At 41.2% G+C, this 22396-nt stretch overlaps 1 protein-coding gene across 2 annotated transcripts; it reads left to right on the top strand.

The window, feature by feature from the left end:
• Positions 1-233: 233 nt before the first annotated feature.
• Positions 234-21392, top strand: LOC5503059 (cholesterol transporter ABCA5). Of its 2 annotated transcripts, XM_048730285.1 has the most exons (26): positions 236-937; positions 2597-2703; positions 3132-3686; positions 4139-4467; positions 5649-5704; positions 6242-6421; positions 6639-6865; positions 7145-7283; positions 8073-8163; positions 8871-9010; positions 9582-9913; positions 10546-10926; positions 11564-11839; positions 12504-12788; positions 12894-13031; positions 13787-13894; positions 14047-14141; positions 14937-15084; positions 15540-15707; positions 16050-16222; positions 16533-16608; positions 16972-17066; positions 18338-18454; positions 18647-18891; positions 19493-19548; positions 20655-21392. In XM_048730285.1, the coding sequence occupies exons 1-26, from the start codon at positions 427-429 to the stop codon at positions 20766-20768; spliced, it is 5142 nt and encodes a 1713-aa protein (XP_048586242.1). In that variant the 5' UTR covers positions 236-426; the 3' UTR covers positions 20769-21392. The 2 variants fall into 2 exon arrangements, 1 of the variants encoding a protein (XP_048586242.1); XR_007312231.1 differs by lacking the exons at positions 18647-18891; positions 19493-19548; positions 20655-21392 and having other exon boundaries at positions 234-937; positions 16972-17172; positions 18338-18450.
• The last annotated feature ends 1004 nt before the right edge of the window (positions 21393-22396 follow it).

Here is a 22396-nt window from a genome sequence, read left to right as displayed (position 1 = left end):
CTGTGGTTTTTCATATTTATAACTTCTATACCAAAGTGTGACGTCATATCTAGTAAAATTTAAAAAAAATGCACTTTCCCTAATATTTTCTTAAAATCATCAAGCCATTCCAATCAAAGCTTACCCATGTACCATTTTTATTCAGGCCCTTAGTACGTTGTAGTTTTATTTATCGACAAATCGAAGTGACAAGCTGACAATCGACGTCAATGACGTCATATAGAATTATCAGCCGTTTATAGCGCATTACATAGTTTTGTTATCAGCCATTTATAGCAGCATTACAAAAGGTGAACGCTTTCTCTTGATGGAAATAAGAAGATCAGTAGATCTTCCTAACTCTATGCAGCTACAATGTACTATGAACTTCATTTGTGAATTCGTTGCTAGTTCGCGTTCAGACTAAACGACAAATCTGTTACCAAGATGGGTGTTTGGCGCCAAACTCTCTCTCTTGTTTGGAAGAACTTTCAGATAAAAAGACGAAATAAAAAGGAAACGCTGCAAGAAATCATAATTCCCGTGTATTGGTTGCTCATCTTAGTAGGTGTGAGGCTGGGAATCAAAACTACTCCGCTTCCTGCGGTCAAAACGAGCGAAATACCCAAATCCGATGTGATCAACCTTGGCTCCGAAACGCCATTCGGATTGAATAGCTCACAAATTCCATCTACAAAACCTATCATCGGGGTTGTAACTCACAATGATTCTCAAGCTGGTAGCATAGTCCAACTATTAGAGCAACACTCTAACCAAACTGTCGTTTATAAGCGGTTTAACAGTTCGGAAAGTATGCTGAGCTTCTATCGTACAAATGGGGAATCCTCCCTCGGCGCTGGAGTGATATTTACGAGGGGAAGTTCAGGTGTTTTGGAATACACACTTCGTGTACCAATTGGCAATATTCCAGACATCAAAAGCAAACTCACAGGGTTAGGTAAGCTATTTCCCCGTACTTTTAGTTGATTCATCGATGTTCAAACTATACAACCTGAAACCATTTCAGCTACATCAACCAGAAAACAAAATCTGGAATAATCCCTCATAACTTAATGTCTCTTTAATCTGATGTTAAATTTATTTTGTGTGTGTAGCAATAGCAATCTTGTGCATATTGTGGCTACCTACAGCATTGTTCAATGAACCAGAAAAAGAACAACTATGCTATTGACGGACTAATAATGTCAATAGAATAGTCACCTAGTAGCTATTTCCCCGTACTACTCTTAGTTGATTCGTCGATGTTCAAACTATACAACCTGAAACCATTTCAGCAACATCAACCAGAATAGAAAAAAAAATCTGGAATAATCCCACCTAATGTCTCTTTAATCTGTAATTTAATTTCTTTTGTGTGTGTAGCAATATCATGCTGTGCATTGTGGCTACCTACAGCATTGTTCAATGAACCAGAAAAATAACAACTATGCTATTATTGACAGACCATACTTTTCAGGGTTTTTTTAGGTGATGTCTTTTAGAGGGGGGTGGGTTGGGGGCTTTTTGGGTGCTTATTTTGATTTGGTATGAACTGCTCAGTTAAACAAGGTTTGAATTGTATTATGTGTAAAATTAAGGCCTGGCTAAACTAGGCATGGCTAAACTGCATGTCTCCTAGTTTAGCCACCCAGAGAGACATTGTAGCACACTCCAAATTTGTAGCAGCAATAAAGAAATGTTTCTCGGATAGCAGAGGAACATTTTTTGTTGTGTCCTACAAAATTTGTCACACGCTTCATGTTTTTGGTGGTGGCTAAACTATGTCGCATTCTACAATTCACACTTGCCTAGCTTAATCAGGCCATTACAAAATATCTTTTTAGAGATTAAACACAAGATAGAATAATTGTTCATTGTTATGTGGCATATGGCTTAGGCTTGACATCTCACAAGGTTTAGTGTCTGGTAGGATACAGAGCTCTTATCGCTTCAACGACACAATGAGTAAAAAAGTGACAACTGATGCTGTTGGGGCCAGTTTTTATACCAGAACTGGCATTTAAAGCAGAGTGTTTGCAGGCATGTGAATGTGCCAGTTTAAACACCTCTGAAAATTCCCAAGTTAAAGCCGCATTGTCACCAGTTTACTTCCGGTCGATTACGTAAGAATCTCCGATGATTTTAAACGGAAAACACGAAAAATATTTCAAAACATAGAAAGCAGTGTGTCTATTGGAGGTTTCTTTGAGGATGTGATTGATAATTTAGAGCGAATGGTCTATTAATATTTCGGATTCGAATAGATTCTTTTGTCTTTTAACTGTTGAGGTTTCCGTCGGACCTCCGGAAGTAAACTGGTGACAATGCGGCTTTAACCAGCCCAAGGCTTGTTTTCATTACTTTCCTTGGGGAGAAGAAAGCCTTCTCCGATTGCATCTAAATTTAGAAAGAAAAGAAATAAAAAATGTGGGCTTCCTGTGGGAAAAAGGCAAGAATCCCAAACACAGGATACCCAAATATAAAAAAAGCCAAAGTCTTTTTTTTCCCTTTTTATTTAGATACCTGCAGATGAGGTTAGTAAGAGGTTTTATAGTATTTGTATATAGGGAGGGTTGTGTTGTGTCGTTAACATCATGTCATTTTCTTTCAACCTTAGATAAATGTCACAAAAGATTCTTCGACCCATTTCAATGCCCTGCCAGCAAATACCTCATCTATAATACTACCACATTACAAGCCTCTATTGATGCTGCTATTTCTAAGGTAGAGTTATTTATTGAATATGGACAGATCCCTTATGCTCCACCTTAGATTTTAAGGGTGTGTCCCCCAAAGATACTACAAGGGACCTAATGCTAATGATTTAAGCTACTTTAAATAAAATGTATTGGAATGGCAAAGATCAGTAACTTATCGGTGCTTATTCATTAAGACAATTAATGAGGATTATTTAGTATCACCACAAACAATTGATAAGTAATCAATAAACAATTAATAAAATCGACAGAAGAGTAAGGCCAATTTTATTTTTAACAATTATTCCAGCAATCTTAAACAATTGATAAAGAATCAATTCATAAATAGAAAATCCCAGACAATTCTTAGAAAATGATGGCCATAATATTATTGTTCAGTTTATGCCAATCATATAATATTTATATTTATTCTTTTTTGTTTTTACTCATTTTCAGGTTGTTGCAAATCTCCCATTTTACATTGTTCCCAACATCACAGTTCAAATGATGCCGAAAGCTCAATTCACTCCTTCCTTACAAGGAATACAAACCATTGTTCCGATCTACATGGTGCTTGCTTTCTCACCTTACATTACGATCTTAGTTATCAACCTGGTCAGAGAGAAACAGGAGAAACACAAGGAACTTATGAGGATTATGGGAATGGTAGACACTGCATATTGGTTGTCGTGGTTCTTAACATACGCCATAGTCGTCCTTATTGCCTGCCTTATTATGGTTACTGTCTCAGTTATTGCTGGATTCTTTGGTGAAAGCAATTACCTTGTTCTACTTATTGTATTCTATCTGTACGGCCTGAGCATTATAATGCTCTCCTTCATGATGTCACCATTGTTCAAAAATCCCAAGACAGCTGGCTTTATTGCATCCTTGTTTACAGCAATTTTCGCCGTATTGATCATCCCACTGACTGGTCCATCAATCCCCCAGTATGCAAAGTGGCTGGTTTCTATATTTTCACCTACTGCTTTTGCGTTTGCTCTCAATGAGGTAAGCACAGGTTTTATAAGGGTGGGTGTAGGGGCAATACACTCATTTAATATACTCATATATACTCATTTAATAACCCAACCCCCAATCTGCATCAGTTAGATTATTATTTTTCATTCCTCTGTTCTTTTAAAGTTTAATTAAAAAAAAAAGATCCAAACCCTCACCACATGGGGGAATTTTTTTTAGAGGTTTTCCCATACCCATACCCTGAGATTCTTTCCCGTAGAAGTAAGTCCAGCATATTGTAAAAATTACTCTCTCAAAAGAAATCACCACTGAATGATCGCTCAACCTCTATAATCCCTTTGGTTGAAGTATGGTTCCTTTCTGAGATCACACTGCTTGGCTTGTCTGTATGCTGATTAAGCTAGATGGTCTCTAACTGTGCCCAATCTACACATTAGGATGAATAAAATATTACTGACAAAATGTGTACTTGTCTTCATCAGGCTGTGGAAGTTCATCCTGGTGCACAGTTCAGTAATTTAGCAACCAAAGGAGATTTTCCTGTGCTAAATTGCATAGTCATGTTGATAGTAGACATCCTCCTCTATCTTTTGATTGCCCTGTATTTGGATGCCGTGGTACCTGCAGAGTATGGTAGACGCCAGCCCCCATACTTCATCTTCCAGCCATCGTTCTGGAAGACCATGTTTCAAAGAGGTGGGGGAAGCTTAGAGGCACATGGGGTGAGAAGGCAGTTGTCTGCACATGAGGTTTACAGCTCAGAAGATGTTGAGCCTGTGGCTCAGGAAATGCATGGTAGAGAGGCAATAAGGTACAAGCTTACACTAGGTACTAGCCAGGGTATAAACAGGGAGGGGGAGCTAAAATAGATATACCCAGGGGGTCTTAAGTATTCCCAGTGAGTGGGGACAGGGGGCAGGGAATAAATGGGTATATGACCACCTCAAGGGTATAAATAGTGCTATACTCAGGGGAGAGGGGGGGGGGGTATTAAAAGAATTGCCAACTCTGGCTCTGCTATTATTGATTAATCCTCCAGCCAAATTCCAAAAGATTGCTGCCAAGTAAATTTTTACAACTGCTTTTCACTTAGAAAGAAAAACTTTAGTACATCATAATTTTTATTTGGAGCCTTGACTACATAATAATTGTTTTCATGGTCCCAGTTAAATAAATTAAATTTCTATTTATATAGAATATGTAATCCCTTAACCCTCCCCCCACTCCCCTCCCTTATTGCGAGGCCTAGACCTACAACAGGAACTAAGGAGCATGTTACTTCATGTTACCATCTGCTTCCCAATGCTGATTTCACCCCTTTGTGTCTATAACACTGTAGCCAGGGGCTGGTTGGTGAGTTTGGAAGACCCCCCCACCCCCCAACCAACTGGAAGGTCCACTCTAATTAAGGAAAACTAAATACCACTACGAGGTAGGACGAGCTACCTAAGAGAAAATGGTCCGCTTTATTTGTAAACGAACCCCTCGCTTAAAATCCTGGCTAAGGGTCTGCTATATAATATCCCCTTGTTTGTCTTTCATATAATGAGGAGATAACTGGTCTCACAGAGTTCGCCTTGTGGGTCTATTTAAAAAAGATACAATGTGGAGCCCATTGACTTTATTTGCTTACACAAATTAGGTTAATCAAATTAATCTGTCGATGTATTTATTTACTTTTGTTCCTTTTTAAAAGGCCATCGGCAATGTATTAGGGCAAGTACTCATGATTGGCTGATGGGGGAGGGGAGGCGCAGTCATAGGAATCATATAGAAAAAAGCATAGTATACATGAAGATAAGAAATGACCCACTTTTTAGCTGCCAAGGGGTGTGTGCGCACAGCCTGAGCTTGTATAGGCTCCTGTATTTAGAAGTATCTTTAAACTCAATGTGCCTTCCTTTCTCACTACTATATATTGTATATACTTATTGAATAAAATTGTTGAGTTACTGCGTATTTCTGAAAGTTGTTTGTTTATTCTTGTTGCAGCATTCATAATTTGAAGAAAGTTTTTCCTGGTAAAAAACCTACAGTTGCAGTGGATGGTAAGAATATGGAATTAACTGTTATTTTAGCCTAGGAATAGTTGTACTTGTAATAACACAGAAAGGAAAAGTGTATTATAATTTGCCTCTGTCAAACTTGATATGAAATTGTTATTCAACGAATAAGAAATTCTTCTAAAACATACTTAAAGTATCAAAAACTCTGTTTTATGGACAAGAAATTTCTCTGGTGACTTTTTTTTCCTTTGCCCTAGATGAGGCATACAATGTGTAGTTCCAGAAAATATCCATACCCCCCATTGAGGGGATTGGAAATTCCGGGGGGGTGGGGGGTTCAAACGCCCAGGAATTTCAAGCAAGGAGGGGAGTAAAATGCCCTTTTTCCTTAACAGTTACTGTATTTATTTTTTTCCAGGGGGTTGGAAATTCCAGAGGGGTGGGGGGTCATACCTCCGACCCTCTCAATAGGGGGGTATGGATATTTTCTGAAACTACTAAATAGATAAAAGTTACCTTTTTCAAACACAGCAATGCGTTATGTAACATTACCAGTGATCTTCCTGACATTGCCTTTAGGCATCAGTATGGATATCTATGAAGGACAGATCACAGCCCTTTTAGGCCATAACGGTGCCGGTAAATCCACCCTTATTGGTGCATTGACGGGAATGATCCAACCAAGCTCTGGTACAGCGTTGATCTACGGCAAGGACATAAGTCGGTTTGGTGATCTTGCTGAACTAAGACGAAACATAGGTAAATTCAGGATTGAAACTGTTATGTTTTGTGTTGTTTTATGGCTAACATTTCACTACCACGTAGTTGTTCTAAACAGAAAAAAAAGTAGCCTGATTGTTGCTTGATGTTTATGGTGCAATGTTTCTCTGCAACTTTCCTTAACGAGACAAGACCCCCTTAAAAACATTGAAGGCAATAGATTTTCTAACAAGTTGGAGTGATTATTTTTCGTAAGGAGTTTGTCCACAACAAGATGTCATCTTTGAATTTCTAACCGTCAAGGAGCACTTAGAGTTTTACTTCAAGCTCAAAACCGGGGGTGATTCGCAACAGAATAACGGCGCCGATGCGATTCTTAAGGAGATTGGCCTGCAGGAGAAAAAAGACGACATTGCAAAGAACCTTAGTGGTGGACAAAAGAGGAAGCTGAGTGTTGGAATCTCTCTTGTTGGAGATCCTAAGGTACACAATGAAGCTTATTGGGAAATTAGGGGAAAGGGTTCTTATTCTTTATTTTATGTTTTTTGTCAATAAACAGTGGCAGTCAGTATATTTTTTAATTATTGCATTTTATAAACGTACATTCAGTTTACTGTTATTGCTTCCATGCTATTTTGCTGGTGTTTGTAAACGTGTCAGCATTGCTGGAATAAGCAATATGAGGGTTTTCATATAATTGTTGTTGTTGTTTTCTTCGGTTTTGTTTACTCTAATATGCCAGGAAGTACCTATGTTTTCCAGGTGCTGTTCCTGGATGAGCCAACTAGTGGAATGGACCCTCACTCTCGGCGAGAGATGTGGAAATTGCTACAGGGACAGTGCAAGGAGAAGTGTGTGTTGTTGACAACCCATTTCATGGACGAGGCTGACATATTGGCAGGTAATACAATACAAGCTAAAAAAGGTCTTGTCACACAGTCCATCTCATAGAAGGTTCTCTGTCAGCCGCTATTTTCTCATCCTAGCAAAATTCCAACTGCTAGAACGCATCCATTTCCATCAGCTGATTTGAGCTATTTCAGTATTTTCGATCGAAATCGGTAAATAAGGTATAAGACTTTGATTTTAGATGGTTATTTTGAGGTTTGTTCATATAATTTGTCTTCCAATTTTGAAAGAATACAAAAGGTGTGGCTGACAAGGGCACTTGCACGTTGTCCAAGAAGAAACAAAAAACAAGATAACAAGCTAATCGATTATACAATGTCTTCTCGCAAGACCTTAATCTTAAAACCGCATGTCTTACAAACACGTTTACTAACTAACGGATAGTTTTTTTTAGGAATTTTTCTGCTTTGAAAACGTTTTCTAAAGGAATGTCTTGCTGGTATGACATTTCTGGTTCCCTCGGACCACTAACCACGTTTTTGCCCGGCCTTTTCATATTTATTTATTCATTCACACACACGCACACACTTACTCACTCACTCAGACAAACGGCAAGGACACCACAACAGCCTAATTAATAGCCAATTACTGTGGACCCGACATACATTACAAATATAAGTATCAATTATTAAAAATCAAAAACAGCATAAAAGAGCACGAGCGAGGGTGGAGCCATCTATTACTAGGCCATCTAATCCGGTATATGGACTGTTGCTAATGGTAGGATGCTATTAAATATCAAGATAAATATGAAATAAATAAGTATATTATTGTTTTGCAGACTACAAAGCGATCTTGTCGAAAGGAAAGCTTCGCTGCGCAGGCACATCGTTGTTCTTGAAAAACCGTTTTGGCATTGGCTACCATCTTAAGTGAGTATAGACATATTCGCTGAAAGTTATTGTTTTTTTTATACTTTCTTTTAACCAAACTCTATTTTCTAACGTTTCACATTATTTATTTGTGTCTGTTGATGTTACTCCTTGCAGTTTTAGTGATGTGTAGAAAAGTTTTAAGAGAACTTAACAGTAACGATGCAAGAATCTGAGATTTCATTGAGAAGATGTCCAAGCCTTGGATGTTTGTATCATATTCTGAAAGGCATTGGGCCAATTCTTTGTCAGGCTGATTGGCCAAGTGGAGTGGATCAATCAAATACATATCTCACATCCTTTTAGTGAGCTACCAAACACTATTAGGCTCTGGCTTATGCATTCATCATGTGTTATGCTCTGGTACAACCATGCGGCCTTACATCACGTAATCACGGCAATCGTAACATATGTCAGTAATATTCTTATACTACTATCTGGATTGGCTCACTTTCTAAAACTGTCCAAGTTACATCGGTAGCCATCCTCGGGACCCAGGGCGTCGCGGAGATCGGGCACACAGGGAGCGCGGCGCGAGAAAGAAACAGGCTGAAAGTGTTCAGTGCTCTTTCTTTATCGCGCGCTCCCTGTGTGCCCGATCTCCGCAACCCCCTGGGTCACCGAGGATGACCGGTAGCGGGCTTTGCAATAAACAGGCAAAAGGCGTTTTATGTGACACAGTCATTTATTTATTTGTATGTTGACAGTACTGCCCTCTCTGATGACTGTGACACGGACAGGCTCAAGTCGTTTGTTGAGCAACATGTGCCTGGTGCTGACGTCATCCGTCACCATGGATACGAGATGGCCTTTTCTCTACCCTTAGAGGAGGTCGCTCACTTCTCAGGTAAACCATGTTGCGAACCTGTTTAAACAAGATTTTCATTTCTTGTCTCACAATCTGAGGCTTATAGAATATATTCCATAAGCCCCAGATTGTGAAAGATCTTAAAATCTCTTTGCCCTACGTGTGTTTTAGTGCCGAATTAACATCCCTGTATCCCTTTAGAAGGAAAATAAACCCGGTTGAATCTGCTTGAATCCACTTGAACCCGCTTGAATCTGCTTGAATCGACTTGAATCTGCTTGAATCCACTTGAATCCGCTTGAATCTGCTTGAAGCCGCTTGAATCCGGTTGAATCTGCTTGAATCCGCTTGAATTATTTTATAAGATATTTTTATAAGATATTTTAATATTTTTAATAAAACCAAAACAACAATAAGCCGATATGCGTGAGAATGTTGTTCTGGTTTGTTCTGAACAATTCGTTTATGAATGGAATGCCTGTGCACTTTAGGACACACCTGTCTTACGTAAGTAGGATCTATGGGTTTTGAGCATTCAATCTACGGTGGTTATTTGAAATGCTACCAATATCTTAGCTGGAATCATAACAAAATAGTATAATATTTTTAGGGCTGTTTGCTGCATTGGAGAATAACAATGCAGGCGAGTTAGGCGCTTCAGCGAAAGACCTCGGGGTAACAAGCTATGGCGTTTCCATGACAACACTAGAGGAGGTGTTCCTCCGGCTTGAAGACACCAGTGACGAGGAAAGCCAAGAAAAAACTCTTGATCATGTAGACTTTTCTGGTCCACAAGCTACAGGAAATGGAAGTCTCATTTTGGCAGACTCCCGTGACAGTGGTATTAATGCAGGTGCCCCGGAGCTCAACGCACCGGAAATAAGCGCTGATAAGGCGACACGGGGCACGTGGTACAAACAGCAAGTGGCTGGCTTGCTGAAGGTGTGTGCTTTGTTTTTTCCCCTTAATATTAGTGTTGTTGTTGCTGTTTTTGTTGTTGGTGTAGTTGTTGTTGTTGTTGGTGGTGGTGGTGGTGGTGGTGTAGGTATTGCTTCTGTTTTTTTGTTGATGTTGTTGTTGGTGGTGTAGTAGTAGTTGTTGTTTTTGTTGTAGTGTGTGAAGTAGTTTATATTTTTGTTTTAGTTGGCGGTGTAGTTGTTGTTGCTGGTGTTGCTGGTGCAGTTGTTGCTTGTGGCAGTGTTGTTTCTGTTGTTTTTTGTTGTTGATGGTGTAGTTGTTGTTTCTGAGGTTGTTGTTTTTGTGCGGGTGGTGAAGTTTTTGCTTTTGTTGTAGTTGGTGGTGTAGTTGTTATTGCTGGTGCTGATAGTGTAGTTGTTGTTCCTGCTGTTGTTTTTGTTGTTGATTGTGTAGTTATTGTTGCTGCTGTTGTCTTTGTTGTCGATGGTGTAGTTGTTGTTGCTGTGGTTATTGTTCGTTGTGTAGTTGCTGTTGCGTTTGTTGTTTCTTGTGATAATGTGATGGATCCATCCTCAGATACCACAGAGATGTTTAGAATGAATCTTCAAGGTTTGATAAGTGTATAAAGTTTATCATAATAACGACCTTTGTTTCAGATTCGCTGGTTGAACACAATCCGCAGTCCTCTTAAGGTGATCTTCACCATCATTGTTCCTCCAATTCTTCTCATTGTCGGCATTGTCCTTCTGAGAAACAGGAAACTCGAGCCTCAGGCTGATACAATTAGGTTTCCATTGAGCCCCTCCTACTGTCTCAGCCATGCCAGCCAAGAGTCGTTCGCGTCAGCACTACTCTTCCAGAATTCTACTAGCTCAAATGTGGACAATATCCTTGGTTTCTTAAAAGATTATGACGTTAGTGTGGACCAAGTAAACAACCTTGAGGGATACCTTAATATTTCTTCTGCAAAGCCTCGTTGTCTTGGGATAGACGTTCAGCAGTTCCCTACAGCGACGAATGTCTCTTTCTCAAAATTTGTAAGTAATTCGCTTTTAAGTGTATCATTTGTTTACAATATTGATTTAAGAAGTGACAAATTCGGCGTCAGAGAAATTCAAATCATATAATCATATCCTGTCCAATCGCACGCCTGAAGGAAGGCACACCCACAAAAACGTCTTAAAAAGTTTTCACACTTTGTGCTGTAAAGCGATAAAAACAAGTACAACATATTGTATATACACAACGTTGTAAGTGGTAATTGAAAATGGCGAATGGCAGTTCTAGGACCGAAAGGTGCCTATAAATGAGCTCCAGCGATTCCAGAGTTACACATCGATAACCTTTATTTGATAATTGTATTATTGATAAAGGTTCTCCTACATTCAATTGAAATATATTTAGACGCATTTTACCATTCAGTTGAGGAACTGACATTTGCCAATCGCCATTAGCCGTTTGCACTTTCAACGTTTATTGAAAAGAGTGTATATTCTTTTATGCATTTCGTAGCAGTAAATAGTCTCCCATTATTGTTAGAGAATAATCCCTTTCATGGACAGATAATGGAATATTGTTGTTCTTTCAGGAGATATTTCAGGAAATAGTCTCCCTTTATTGTTAGAGTATAATCCCTTCCAGGGACAGATAACGGAATATTGCTTATTTTTACAGGAGGACCTTCTCTCAAGCTACTTAGTACGGTACAATGACACGACTCAGCATTCCATCCCTGTAGCGACCAACCTGTTGGGCTCGCTCTTCAATATGTACGCCCTTGCGGCTCAGAACATGTCTCTTTACCCGATCAAGACAACGCTACAGCCCTTGCCGAGTCTGGGGAGTAAATGGACGTACGATGCTTCTTCGTTCACCGCGATGTTACTCATCGGTATGGCTTTTGCCATCATCCCTGGAGGACTTGGCATTGAAGTAGTATCTTACAGACAGGTGAGTGGCAGGGGCGTGTCTAGAAGAAAACCCAAGGTGGGGTCCAGGGTAGTAATTTAACGACCACGGATCAATTCATTTAATGACCACGGATTCAAATCATTATCCTTAGCTCAGGTTATAGATCAATAAGTCTATCCTATATATTTTTTATACAAATGCACACAAAATTAACAGTCTTCTTCACTACTAACGAAGGGGTCAACCGGAGTTGAACCCATCTCGTCACATGAGCAGGGTGGGGTCCGGACCCCTCGGTACCACCCCCCCTCCCCACCCTAGCCACCTTCTTTGGACAAGTTGATTTTTATCAGGATTACTACAGAGCCTCCAGGGACATCAAAAATGCTGTTGAATCTCGATAAGATAGCGCTAATATCTGGTTTCGTTTTGCATAAACATTGCCCTTCAGAAAAGATACAATTAACTAAAAGGCTTCATCCCCAAAATCATCGTTTCTTTATTACCCCCCCCCCCCCCCCCTAACAGCACCCCACCCCACATTCATCATTACAAGTTAATTAGAACTCATTCATTGTGTCGCTCGTCCGAGTAGACAAGGAAAATACATCACAGATCCGCTGGCCTGGTCTGTTCGACTGTATGTAGCATAGTATACGCTCTGTCATATTGCTATTATATTTATGTGATTTCCTTTTTCCAGAACCGGATCCGCCATCTTTTCCGAGTCTCGGGACTATCCCAGTTAATGTACTGGTTCCATTTCTTGTCTGCGGATTTTCTAGTGTTCCTAATCCCGGCGTTGATAATGCTGATAGTCATCCCGGCCGCTCAAGTAGTATCACTAGCTCCAGCGGGTGCAATGGGGTGCTTGGTAATCGCCGCCTTGCTCTACATCCCTGCCGTGATTTTGCTTGCCTACATCTGCTCTTTTGCGTTCAATAATTGGGAAACTGCGCAACAAGTGCTGCCGACAGTGTTTAATCTCGTAAGCATTATAACGTCTAACGTCTTACTTTTCAATTTACTGCCGTTTGCAATTAAACGTGAACATCCTAGTGTTATTCAAACTGCACACTCATTTGTGTTGTAGCTTGGAATTGGTCCCTTTATTGCTATATCGTTGGTTGACATGTTGGGGAATCAGGACTCGGCAATCATCGCCCACTATGTAATGGTCTGTCTCAACCCATGCTATGGTATATTCGGAGCTTTGTACTACATCAACAGGGTAAGTCACCTCACAAGAACAAGCAACCTTAACTCGAACCTCAAAATGGCATAACAAGGGAATGGACTATTTCGATTAGACATCAAAAATCAATCCAATATTGTTCAGACCGTATGTGGCCGTCTTTAAATTTACCCGACAACTATGATAAAATATTAACAGGTTTATACGGATTAACAAATGATCACGCTTCAAGGACGTCTCCAGCCTAGCAATTTTTTCGTTTTTTCTCGACATTTCAAGCCACCCTAAGCCCTATTATCAAGGGTAAATCGATAACAATCAATACCAATCGATAAAAGGTCACGAATGCCTTGGTTATCGATTGGTCATCATTTTCCAATATCAATCAATTGATTGTTATCGATTGCTAATGATTGGTATCGATTGCGATTGATTATCGGTTTTATCGATAAAGTGCGTCGGGAAAATTAATGTCTTCCGTTAGAAAAAGGGACAAACTGGACGAATGGCCAACGTCAGGCTATTTTTCAGGGCTGAGGGTGCCCTTTAGTACTACATTAATGTCGCTGTCCCGCCATACAGTGTTGAAAATTCAGGCACGGAGATCCCACAAGGGATAAAACGAGCATTTAGGGTAGATGGAAAATCGAATCAGATAATTGGAATCAGATATTAGTCGTGAGAACTATCCTGATCAAAGGCTGAGAGTTGAAACTTTCTCTTGAGCGTTTTTATTGAAATATTGTAATTTTTAGGCAATAGTATCGTTATTTAAAACTGTTATTTCCTAGATATTTCTGTTCGCGTCTGTGGCTGCTCAGTCGAATGACGTCGATATAAAGGCTAGTGTGTACTTTACATGGACGAAGCACAATGGTATCCCAGCAGTCTTCATTGCCGTAAGTAGGGAAATGGCACTAATAAACCAACACTGGTTCCTTTTATTGATTAGTTGCCAAGACCATTAAAGGTCGCCGATTTACACTTGATTTAATGGAGGTAAGTGAATACAATACGAGTAAAAAGTTTATATTTTGCCAATATTTTCTAGCATGTCTTCCATCTGCTTCTACTACCGCTGCTTGTGTACTATCTGGACTCAAGGGATACGGGCTCTGTCGTAAAAAATCCTTGCAAGTGTCCGGGGTAAGTACCGTAAATGATCTAATAAGCGATGGTCCGAGAGTGGGCGTTCAATAGGTAGGAGGTGTTTATTAGAGAGGGGCGTTATTTACAAACTATAAAAATATAACAATTCCAAGTGCAGTGGCGTTCTAGTCTCAGTCAGGATCGAAATTCCTATGGCGTTTGTTTTTTTTTAACTGGGAGGGAGGGTAGGGGGCGTTTAATATAGGGGGGGGCGTTTATTAGAAAGGGGCGTTCATTACAAATGTGTAAGCTTAAAGGGGGCGTTCATTAGATGGGAGGCGTCCTTTAGATAGGGGCGTTTATTAGGTTATTTACGGTAGATAACTTTACTTTAGCGCCATTTTTCTGCTATTTGCTGGTAAGGATTTTTGTGCCTCAAGATCTCGCAATTCGCCATTTAAAAAAAACACCACTTTAAAAACAGCCAATTGCAAATGTCAAGCGGCAAGCGGTAGCGAATCTAAGGTTAAAAAAGAGTGAAAAAGGCATCCATTAATTAGCATCACCTTCTTGATGTTTCTGTAACGCCCCACCCCCTCCCCAATATTTCGAGGCCTGCTAAGGCTTTGGAATGTTAGTAGATGATGTATAAAACTTTGTTCTCAAATCGTTAATGTGTTGTTAGTTTTGTCACATAATTTGTCTCCGTTATTATTATTGATTGAAAATATAACAAAGGTTTTACGGACTAGGGTTTTTGATTGAGATTAATTTCCTACCATTTAGAATTACCAATTTTTCCTTCAATGTAGTCCATCAAACTACTTTTGTCACATAACTTTCTGCTCGCAGAAACCGAAGCAAAGTTGATTTGGGTCGCATGACTAGCTTCCAGTCAGACGAGCCCGAAGATGACGATGTGATGGCAGAAAAAGAAAGGTTGCTTGGCAACGACTTCGGTCGTCAGGGAAACAATACCGAGTACACTGCCACTGTCAAGGTGATACTAGCAACCTTAGTTTTTGCATTCATCTTTCTTTGATATTATGGTCATTTCTCTCTTAGTTTGCAGGACAGCCGCAAGTAATCCACAGTTTCAATTTGTACTATTGCTACTTAGGTTAAGGCGAGCCTCGATTTGTGGCAAATTTCATGAGCATACCAGAATCCCTTGGAGCTTAGAATAAAATTGCAAAAAATTGTGAATTCTTCATTATCTTGCTGGTATTTGCAAATCGTTTGTCTGAAACAGCGGCTAGCTATGCATTTATCAGTCCTTAGTGCCTATGACCAGCGGGCACAGTGGAATTCACGTGACATGATGTCATCGATGACGTCACCAAAACAAAGATACCTATATCATTTCACTGTAACAGACCTCGACTTTTGTCACCTCAGTTGGGTTAAACAAGTTGACCTGTTAAACTAATTAAAATTGGTCATTTTGTGTCTCAGGGTCTGTGGAAGAAGTTCGGTAGGGGTAAGAAGGGTAAGGTTGTGGTGAAAGATGTTTATTTTGGTGTGACTCCTGGAGAGGTGTTCGGATTACTGGGGCCCAATGGTGCAGGGAAAACTACCACGCTCAATATGATGACCGCAGGGATCCCAGCCTCCAGGGGAAGCGTGAGTAATATAAACATAATAAACACAGGGATCCCAGCCTCCAGGGGAACGTAAGTGAAATAGAAAGATAGATGAAAAGCACAGGAAGCCCAGTCTTTAGAGTAAGTGGAGTAAAGCAAAAAGATCTCAGCTTTCAGGGAAAGTATTATTAAAAAAAAAACAAGCTTAGACCTCCAGGGGAAGCTTAAATCAAACCAAGATTTGATAGCACAGGTATCCCAGTATTCTGGGTAAGAAAACTCGGCAGTTTACAGTTTTCATTTGAAAGTGCAACCATCTGCATTATCCCAAAAAAGTACGGCAGAACCGTGAATTATCGAGGATTATCTGGTATTGTTTTAGGTCAGCGTTGCCGGTTATGACCTCCAAACTGAGACACACAAGGTGTTCCAACACATGGGCTTTTGCCCGCAGCAAGATGCACTCTTTGATGACATCACCCTTGAGGAGCATCTGACACTCTACGCAAGCGTACGGGGGGTGCCCTGGGCAAGCATCGACAACGTCGTCAACCAGTAAGCTACTTCACCACCCAATAAGGCAAACGCTGTCGTATCACCATATAAGGGAAAAGCAGCTGTAATGCCAAATAAGGGTAAAAATACTATTTTACAAAATGGCCAGGCAAAAGCTGTTCTATTACCAAGTACTTCAATAAGTTGCTAAAATACCATCTTTTCAACCGAATTTTAGGCATTGTTTCGAATTATTCAAAATAAATGTGTCTTCTGTCTGAGAACTACAAAATTTCTTTGCATTTCCTTTGGATATTCTTGTCTAACGGTCTTAACTGCTCTTATTTATTGATATCTGCTGTATTTGTAGTTATATGTCCGCTATGAAGATTACGGAACACGCAAACAAACGCGCCAAAGAACTCTCCGGCGGAACTAAGCGCAAGGTAATTGCGAGCTTTCAGTATAGATTATATTTTAAAATTCATTGTTAATGCGTACACGCGTATTAATAAAGCAGCAACACAAATTATTAGTACATTAATCAACACTATTTAGTCTCACTATTGTTTAGATTTTCCTCTTCTCCTCCTAATGGGCCGTTTTCCAGATAATGGTGGCCTCGTGTATTCGTCTTCATATTGGTCTCGGTAATTCGTGTTTACGGTGATTTTGCTGGTTGCCATCTTGAAGAAGAGTCCCAGACCCTAACGTTCTAGAATATCACAGGTTTCCCGCGCGTTTGCCCAGGCTATTTTAGACCATTTCGATAAGCCATTGATTGATACATCTTTTTCGTTGTTGTGAAGTTGAGCTTTGGAATGGCGATGCTGGGTGACCCGGATCTCCTGCTCCTCGACGAACCATCCACTGGAATGGACCCATCTGCCAGACGATTCCTGTGGTGAGTAGAGCATCAGGGTTAGGAATGGACCCATCTGCCAGGCGATTCCTGTGGTGGGTAGAGCATCATGGTTAGGAATGGACCCATCTGCCAGACGATTCCTGTGGTGAGTAGAGCGTCAGGGTTAGGAATGGAACCATCTGCCAGACGATTCCTGTGGTGAGTAGAGCATCAGGGTTAGGAATGGACCCATCTGCCAGACGATTCCTTTGGTGAGTAGAGCATCAGGGTTAGGAATGGACCCATCTGCCAGACGATTCCTTTGGTGAGTAGAGCATCAGGGTTAGGAATGGACCCATCTGCCAGACAATTCCTGTGGTGAGTAGAGCATCAGGGTTAGGAATGGACCCATCTGCCAGACGATTCCTGTGGTGAGTAGAGCATCAGGGTTAGGAATGGACCCATCTGTCAGACGATTCCTGTGGTGAGTAGAGCATCATTGTTAGGAGTGGACCCATCTGCCAGACGATTCCTGTGGTGAGTAGAGCGTCAGGGTTAGGAATGGACCCATCTGCCAGACGATTCCTGTGGTGAGTAGAGCATCAGGGTTAGGAATGGACCCATCTGCCAGACGATTCCTTTGGTGAGTAGAGCATCAGGGTTAGGAATGGACCCATCTGCCAGACGATTCCTGTGTTGAGTAGAGTATCCACTGGAATGGACCCATCTGCCAGACGATTCCTGTGGTGAGTAGAGCATCAGGGTTAGGAATGGACCCATTTGCCAGACGATTCCTGTGGTGAGTAGAGTATCAGAGTTAGGAATGTGATTTTACACGAGTTAGCTCACAGAGCCCTTTGACTATTTTACAGGAATGTAATCATACACGAGTTAGCTCACAGAGCCCTTTGACCATTTTACAGGAATGTGACCATACACGAGTTAGCTCACAAAGCCCTTTGACCATTTTACAGGAATGTGATCACACACGAGCTAGCTCACAGAGCCCTTTGACTATTTTTCAGGAATGTGATCACACACGAGTTAGCTTACAGAGCCTTTGACCATTTTTACAGAAATGTGATCACACACGAGTTAGCTCACAGAGCCCTTTGACTATATTACAGTAATGTGACCATACACGAGTTAGCTCACAGAGCCCTTTGATCGCTTTACAGGAATGTCATCATACACGAGTTAGCTCACAGAGCCCTTAGACTATACTACAGGAATGTAATCATACACGAGTTAGCTCACAGAGCCCTTTGATCATTAAACAGGAATGTGATCCCACACGAGTTAGCTCACAGATCCCTTTGATCATTTTACAGGAATGTGATCAGTAAGAATGTGACTGGTGCTCGCGGGGCCATACTTACCACACATTCTATGGAGGAGGCGGATGCACTTTGCTCGCGTGTTGGTATCATGGTAAAGGGACAGCTCAAGTGAGTAATATCCGTCCGCGTTTGTTCCTTGTATACAGTAGAAACCCCGATAACACGAATTTGCCCGCCAGCTCGAACTGACTTCAAGTTACCTATGGAATAATTTTCAGTATATATTATGTATCTCTCCCCCCCCCCCCCCCCCTTGAAAAAACCTGAATCCGCTTTTTACACTTAAACCTTTATCATCAGATGCCTCGGTTCCACGCAGCACTTGAAAAGCAAATTTGGCAGCGGTTACACGCTGGAAATCAAACTCAGCCCCTCGTTCCAGTCCTCTGACCCTGACGTGGACATGCAGACACAGCTAGTTGCTTTCGTAGAAGGACTCTTTCCCAATGCCAAGCGGACTGAGAGCTTCGGGGACCGGGTCATATACAAAGTTCCAAAGAGCAACGTGTCCAAGCTTTCCAGCACATTCGCCACTTTAGAGGAAGGTTTGTCCAACTCACCCTATTCATGGAAACCTCGTGCTCCAATGCTTTGAATAAGGACCTTAAATTCACCGTTACTTACATTTACAGTTACTTTCACTGTAAAGGATACAGATTCCAGTCTTATTACACAGTAGAATCAACCACTTGACAAAACGTAAAGCAGAAGGTTTTGTTCCCGCAAATTCCTACTAAAATCTATTTATTTCTTCTCGAAAACACTTGAAATTCTGAATATTAAAGCTAGGTCAATCGATGTACCTTTGTGCCTTGATCGGTCTTGGTATGAAATAGCTTTGTAACGCACTTCATTCTTCTCGTCTCAATGTACCTTTGTGCCTTTCTTTGTTTCGGTATGAGATAGCTTTGTAACGCACTTCATTCTGCTCGTCTCAATGTATCTTTGTGCCTTTCTTTGTTTCGGTATGAGATAGCTTTGTAACGCACTTCATTCTGCTCGTCTCAGTGTACCTTTGTGCCTTGCTCTGTCCCGGTATGAGATAGCGTTATAACGCACTTCATTCTGCTCGTCTCAATGTACCTTTGTGCCTTACTCTGTCCCGGTATGGGATAGCTTTGTAACGCACTTCTTTGTGCTCGTCAGGAAAGCGCTCTATCGGGATTGAGGAGTACAGTTTCAGCCAGTCTACGCTGGAGCAGGTTCGTAATATATAATAAAAACTTTGGCTTTGGCTATTCGAGTAGAATGTATATTCTACACATGTTTCTTTTCCTGTATGAGTTTTTCTTCGTATTTTGTTTTTTTTACCTAAAAGTCAAAGATATTCAAATGATATTTCAAATGATATCCTGTATTTATGCCTTGGGCGTGGTATATACCTATTAAACAACTTTATTATTTAAAGAAATGCAAAATTCACATGAAAATGCATGAAGGGAACAGAACGGGTATCGCCGTTGAAGTTGAACTGTACCGCGAGATAATCCATTGTTCCAATAAATATGTCTAGGTCTAATGTCTGTGCAAAATGCGACGCGGGGAGGGAGGGAGGGGGGTCTTAAACGTACTCTACGATCCAGCGCTTTCTTCCTTCGGCAGAGAAAAGACCTTTTTGAGCGCTGTATCTCCGAGCATGGGGAATCTCACTTGGTGTACTAGAAGCATGCTTGGTTTCCTCCTTCCTCTTTCCTGGCGCACAGCAGCTAGGACCTTAAAGGCCAAACTAGGCGACATGTCGATCGCGACATGTAGCGTGCGACATTTCGCCTGCATGTCTCCTAGTTTAGACACCCAGAGAGACATTGTAGCGCCAAATGTTTCCTAGTTTAGCCAGGCCTTAAGCAATGACGACGGCATCGTGGAAGACGACGGCAGAAAACAATGAAATTGGATTGACAATTTAATATAAGCAAGTGAAAATCCGTTCGATACATCGTAGCCATTTTTCCTCCAACCAGTACGTGAAAAAAAAGTTTCACGGTGAACACATTGATTTTGATCTCGTTGCCGTCGCCGCCGTCGTCGTCCTTATTAAAGCCGCATTGTCACCAGTTTACTTCCGGTCGATAACCTAACAAAAATATTTCAAAATATTGAAAGCAGTGTGTCTATTGGAAGTTTCTTTGAGGATGTGATTCATAATTTAGAGCGGATGGCCTGTTAATATTTCGGTTTCTAATAGATTCTTTTGTCTTTTAACGGTTGAGGTTTCCGTCGGACCTTTGGAAGTAAACTGGTGACAATGCGGCTTTAAGGCTATTGTGAAGTATAGTGCTGCAACTTGATCAGCCTTGTCTCTTTGCAGGTTTTCCTTGAGTTTGCTCGTGAGCAAGATGATGATAGAACAGGAGCGAAGGATCTAAACTCCACCGAGCCTCCTCAAGAACATCGCACCAGAACTGAAGTCGAGCATGTCTAGTTAAGGACCTTCCGGCCTATCTTGATGCTTTTGTATTCTATTTTTATTTTGAGTGTAATTATTATTTTATTTTTAAGTAATTAAAGGTGATATTAAATAAACATTTATATTTAGATAAATATTAAGGAATGTAATCCAAAGTTCCCGAAAATATAGTAAGTATAACCATCACCTTTTCATTTGAACTACATGTCGCCAGTTACCGTAGGTATGGTGACAATACGAGTCCAAAGTGCACAATATATGGACTAGGTTTCTCTAGATAACAAGAACCATCAACCAAAAGCTTAAGCTAAGGCTTGCTTTTATCCTAAGAGTGCGTAAATTGAAACAGGTTAACCAAAGTTTGCGGTATAATTAGAAAGACTACAGACAAGCTTTAGAAAAACTAGATGGTCTGCGTAGGCGTGGTGTAGACAAGGTATGAGTCAACACAAGGTTGAAGGAGAATGTTATAGCCTCTGGGAAACAAAAGTTAGGATATCAAAATTAATCGAATTCAATCCCACCAAGTAGTGAAAAAGTACCAAAACTGCCAATGAAAAAACGTGTAAACCTGGACAACTCGCCTTAATAACTAGACTATTTTTTTTTATTTAACAGATAAAACCAAGTAGAAAAGAATTAATTATTAAGTAAAAAAGAATTTAGCGGGGGGACTGGGGACTTTCATAGACACCGAAACGCCCCTCCGGGCCTCCCAGCCCCATTTTAGGCTTGGGAGGTGCGCTGGGCCCCTCCGACCCCCCCCCCCCCCCCCCCCCCCCAGCCCCATTTTAGGCTTGGGAGGTGCGCTGGGCCCGTCCGACCCCCCCCCCCCCCCCCCCCCCCAGCCCCATTCCAGGCTTGGGAGGCGCGGCGCGCCCCTCCAAGCCCCCCCAGCCCCGTCTCATGCAAATGAGTCCCCGCGTAGATTAATAATTGCTAACTATCAATCTACGTCGGGACCACTTCGCGTAGGTTAATAATTGGCAATTATCGATCTACGTCGGGACCACCTCGCGTAGATAAATAATTAGCAATGGTTAGCAATCATTAATCCGCTGTCTATCGACACTCCGTAGGGTGGCGGGACTGGTGCCTTTCATAGAAACGAGTGGGAACCTTGCAATTAGACCCCCGTCTGTCCTGTAGTATATACACATGTGCATAGCATTCGAAGGATGAAGTGCGAAAAAGATTACTGCAGGTGGCTAAAGGTCGGCCATGCAAACACGTGTATATATGTATAGCATTGGGTTGGGCCGCCACCCTACGGAGCGTGGAACGACCGTTTTTCGGCCGTAAATTCAAAGCCGCTTTCGTGGCGTTTAAACCTGAGCTTTACTCGAACACCTCGCTCCGGAACTCCTCGCGAATGTCTCGCAGTCTCTTTTTCTTCTTTTCGCGTCTCCAGGGAGGGCCCTTTCTTTCTTTTTTTTTCTCACGCGATGCGAGGCCGTGTCGAGCTCTGATAGCGGCCTTGAGCGCGTAGTATCTCTCTTGTTTCCGAAGTATTAACCGAAACTCTTCGTCTGAGATATGGCCGTCTTGCAGAGCCTTAGAGACCAGCTCGCTGATCGAGTTTTTATTACTCTCCGCTAAAACCATCGTGTCTTCGTGTTTAGCCACCTTGCTCGTAAGACCCC

This window comes from Nematostella vectensis, chromosome 7 (genome assembly GCF_932526225.1).
Source record: "Nematostella vectensis chromosome 7, jaNemVect1.1, whole genome shotgun sequence".
NCBI lineage: Eukaryota > Metazoa > Cnidaria > Anthozoa > Actiniaria > Edwardsiidae > Nematostella > Nematostella vectensis.
This window is presented reverse-complemented; position numbering and strand designations above follow the sequence as displayed.

Bases quoted from the DNA above. Each gene is read 5' to 3' on its own strand.
- LOC5503059 (XM_048730285.1), top strand. From the start codon at position 427: ATGGGTGTTTGGCGCCAAACTCTCTCTCTTGTTTGGAAGAACTTTCAG. The intron at 9,914-10,545 runs GTGTGTGCTTTG...CCTTTGTTTCAG, and splicing joins AAGTGGCTGGCTTGCTGAAG to ATTCGCTGGTTGAACACAAT. The intron at 15,085-15,539 runs GTGATACTAGCA...TTTGTGTCTCAG, and splicing joins AGTACACTGCCACTGTCAAG to GGTCTGTGGAAGAAGTTCGG.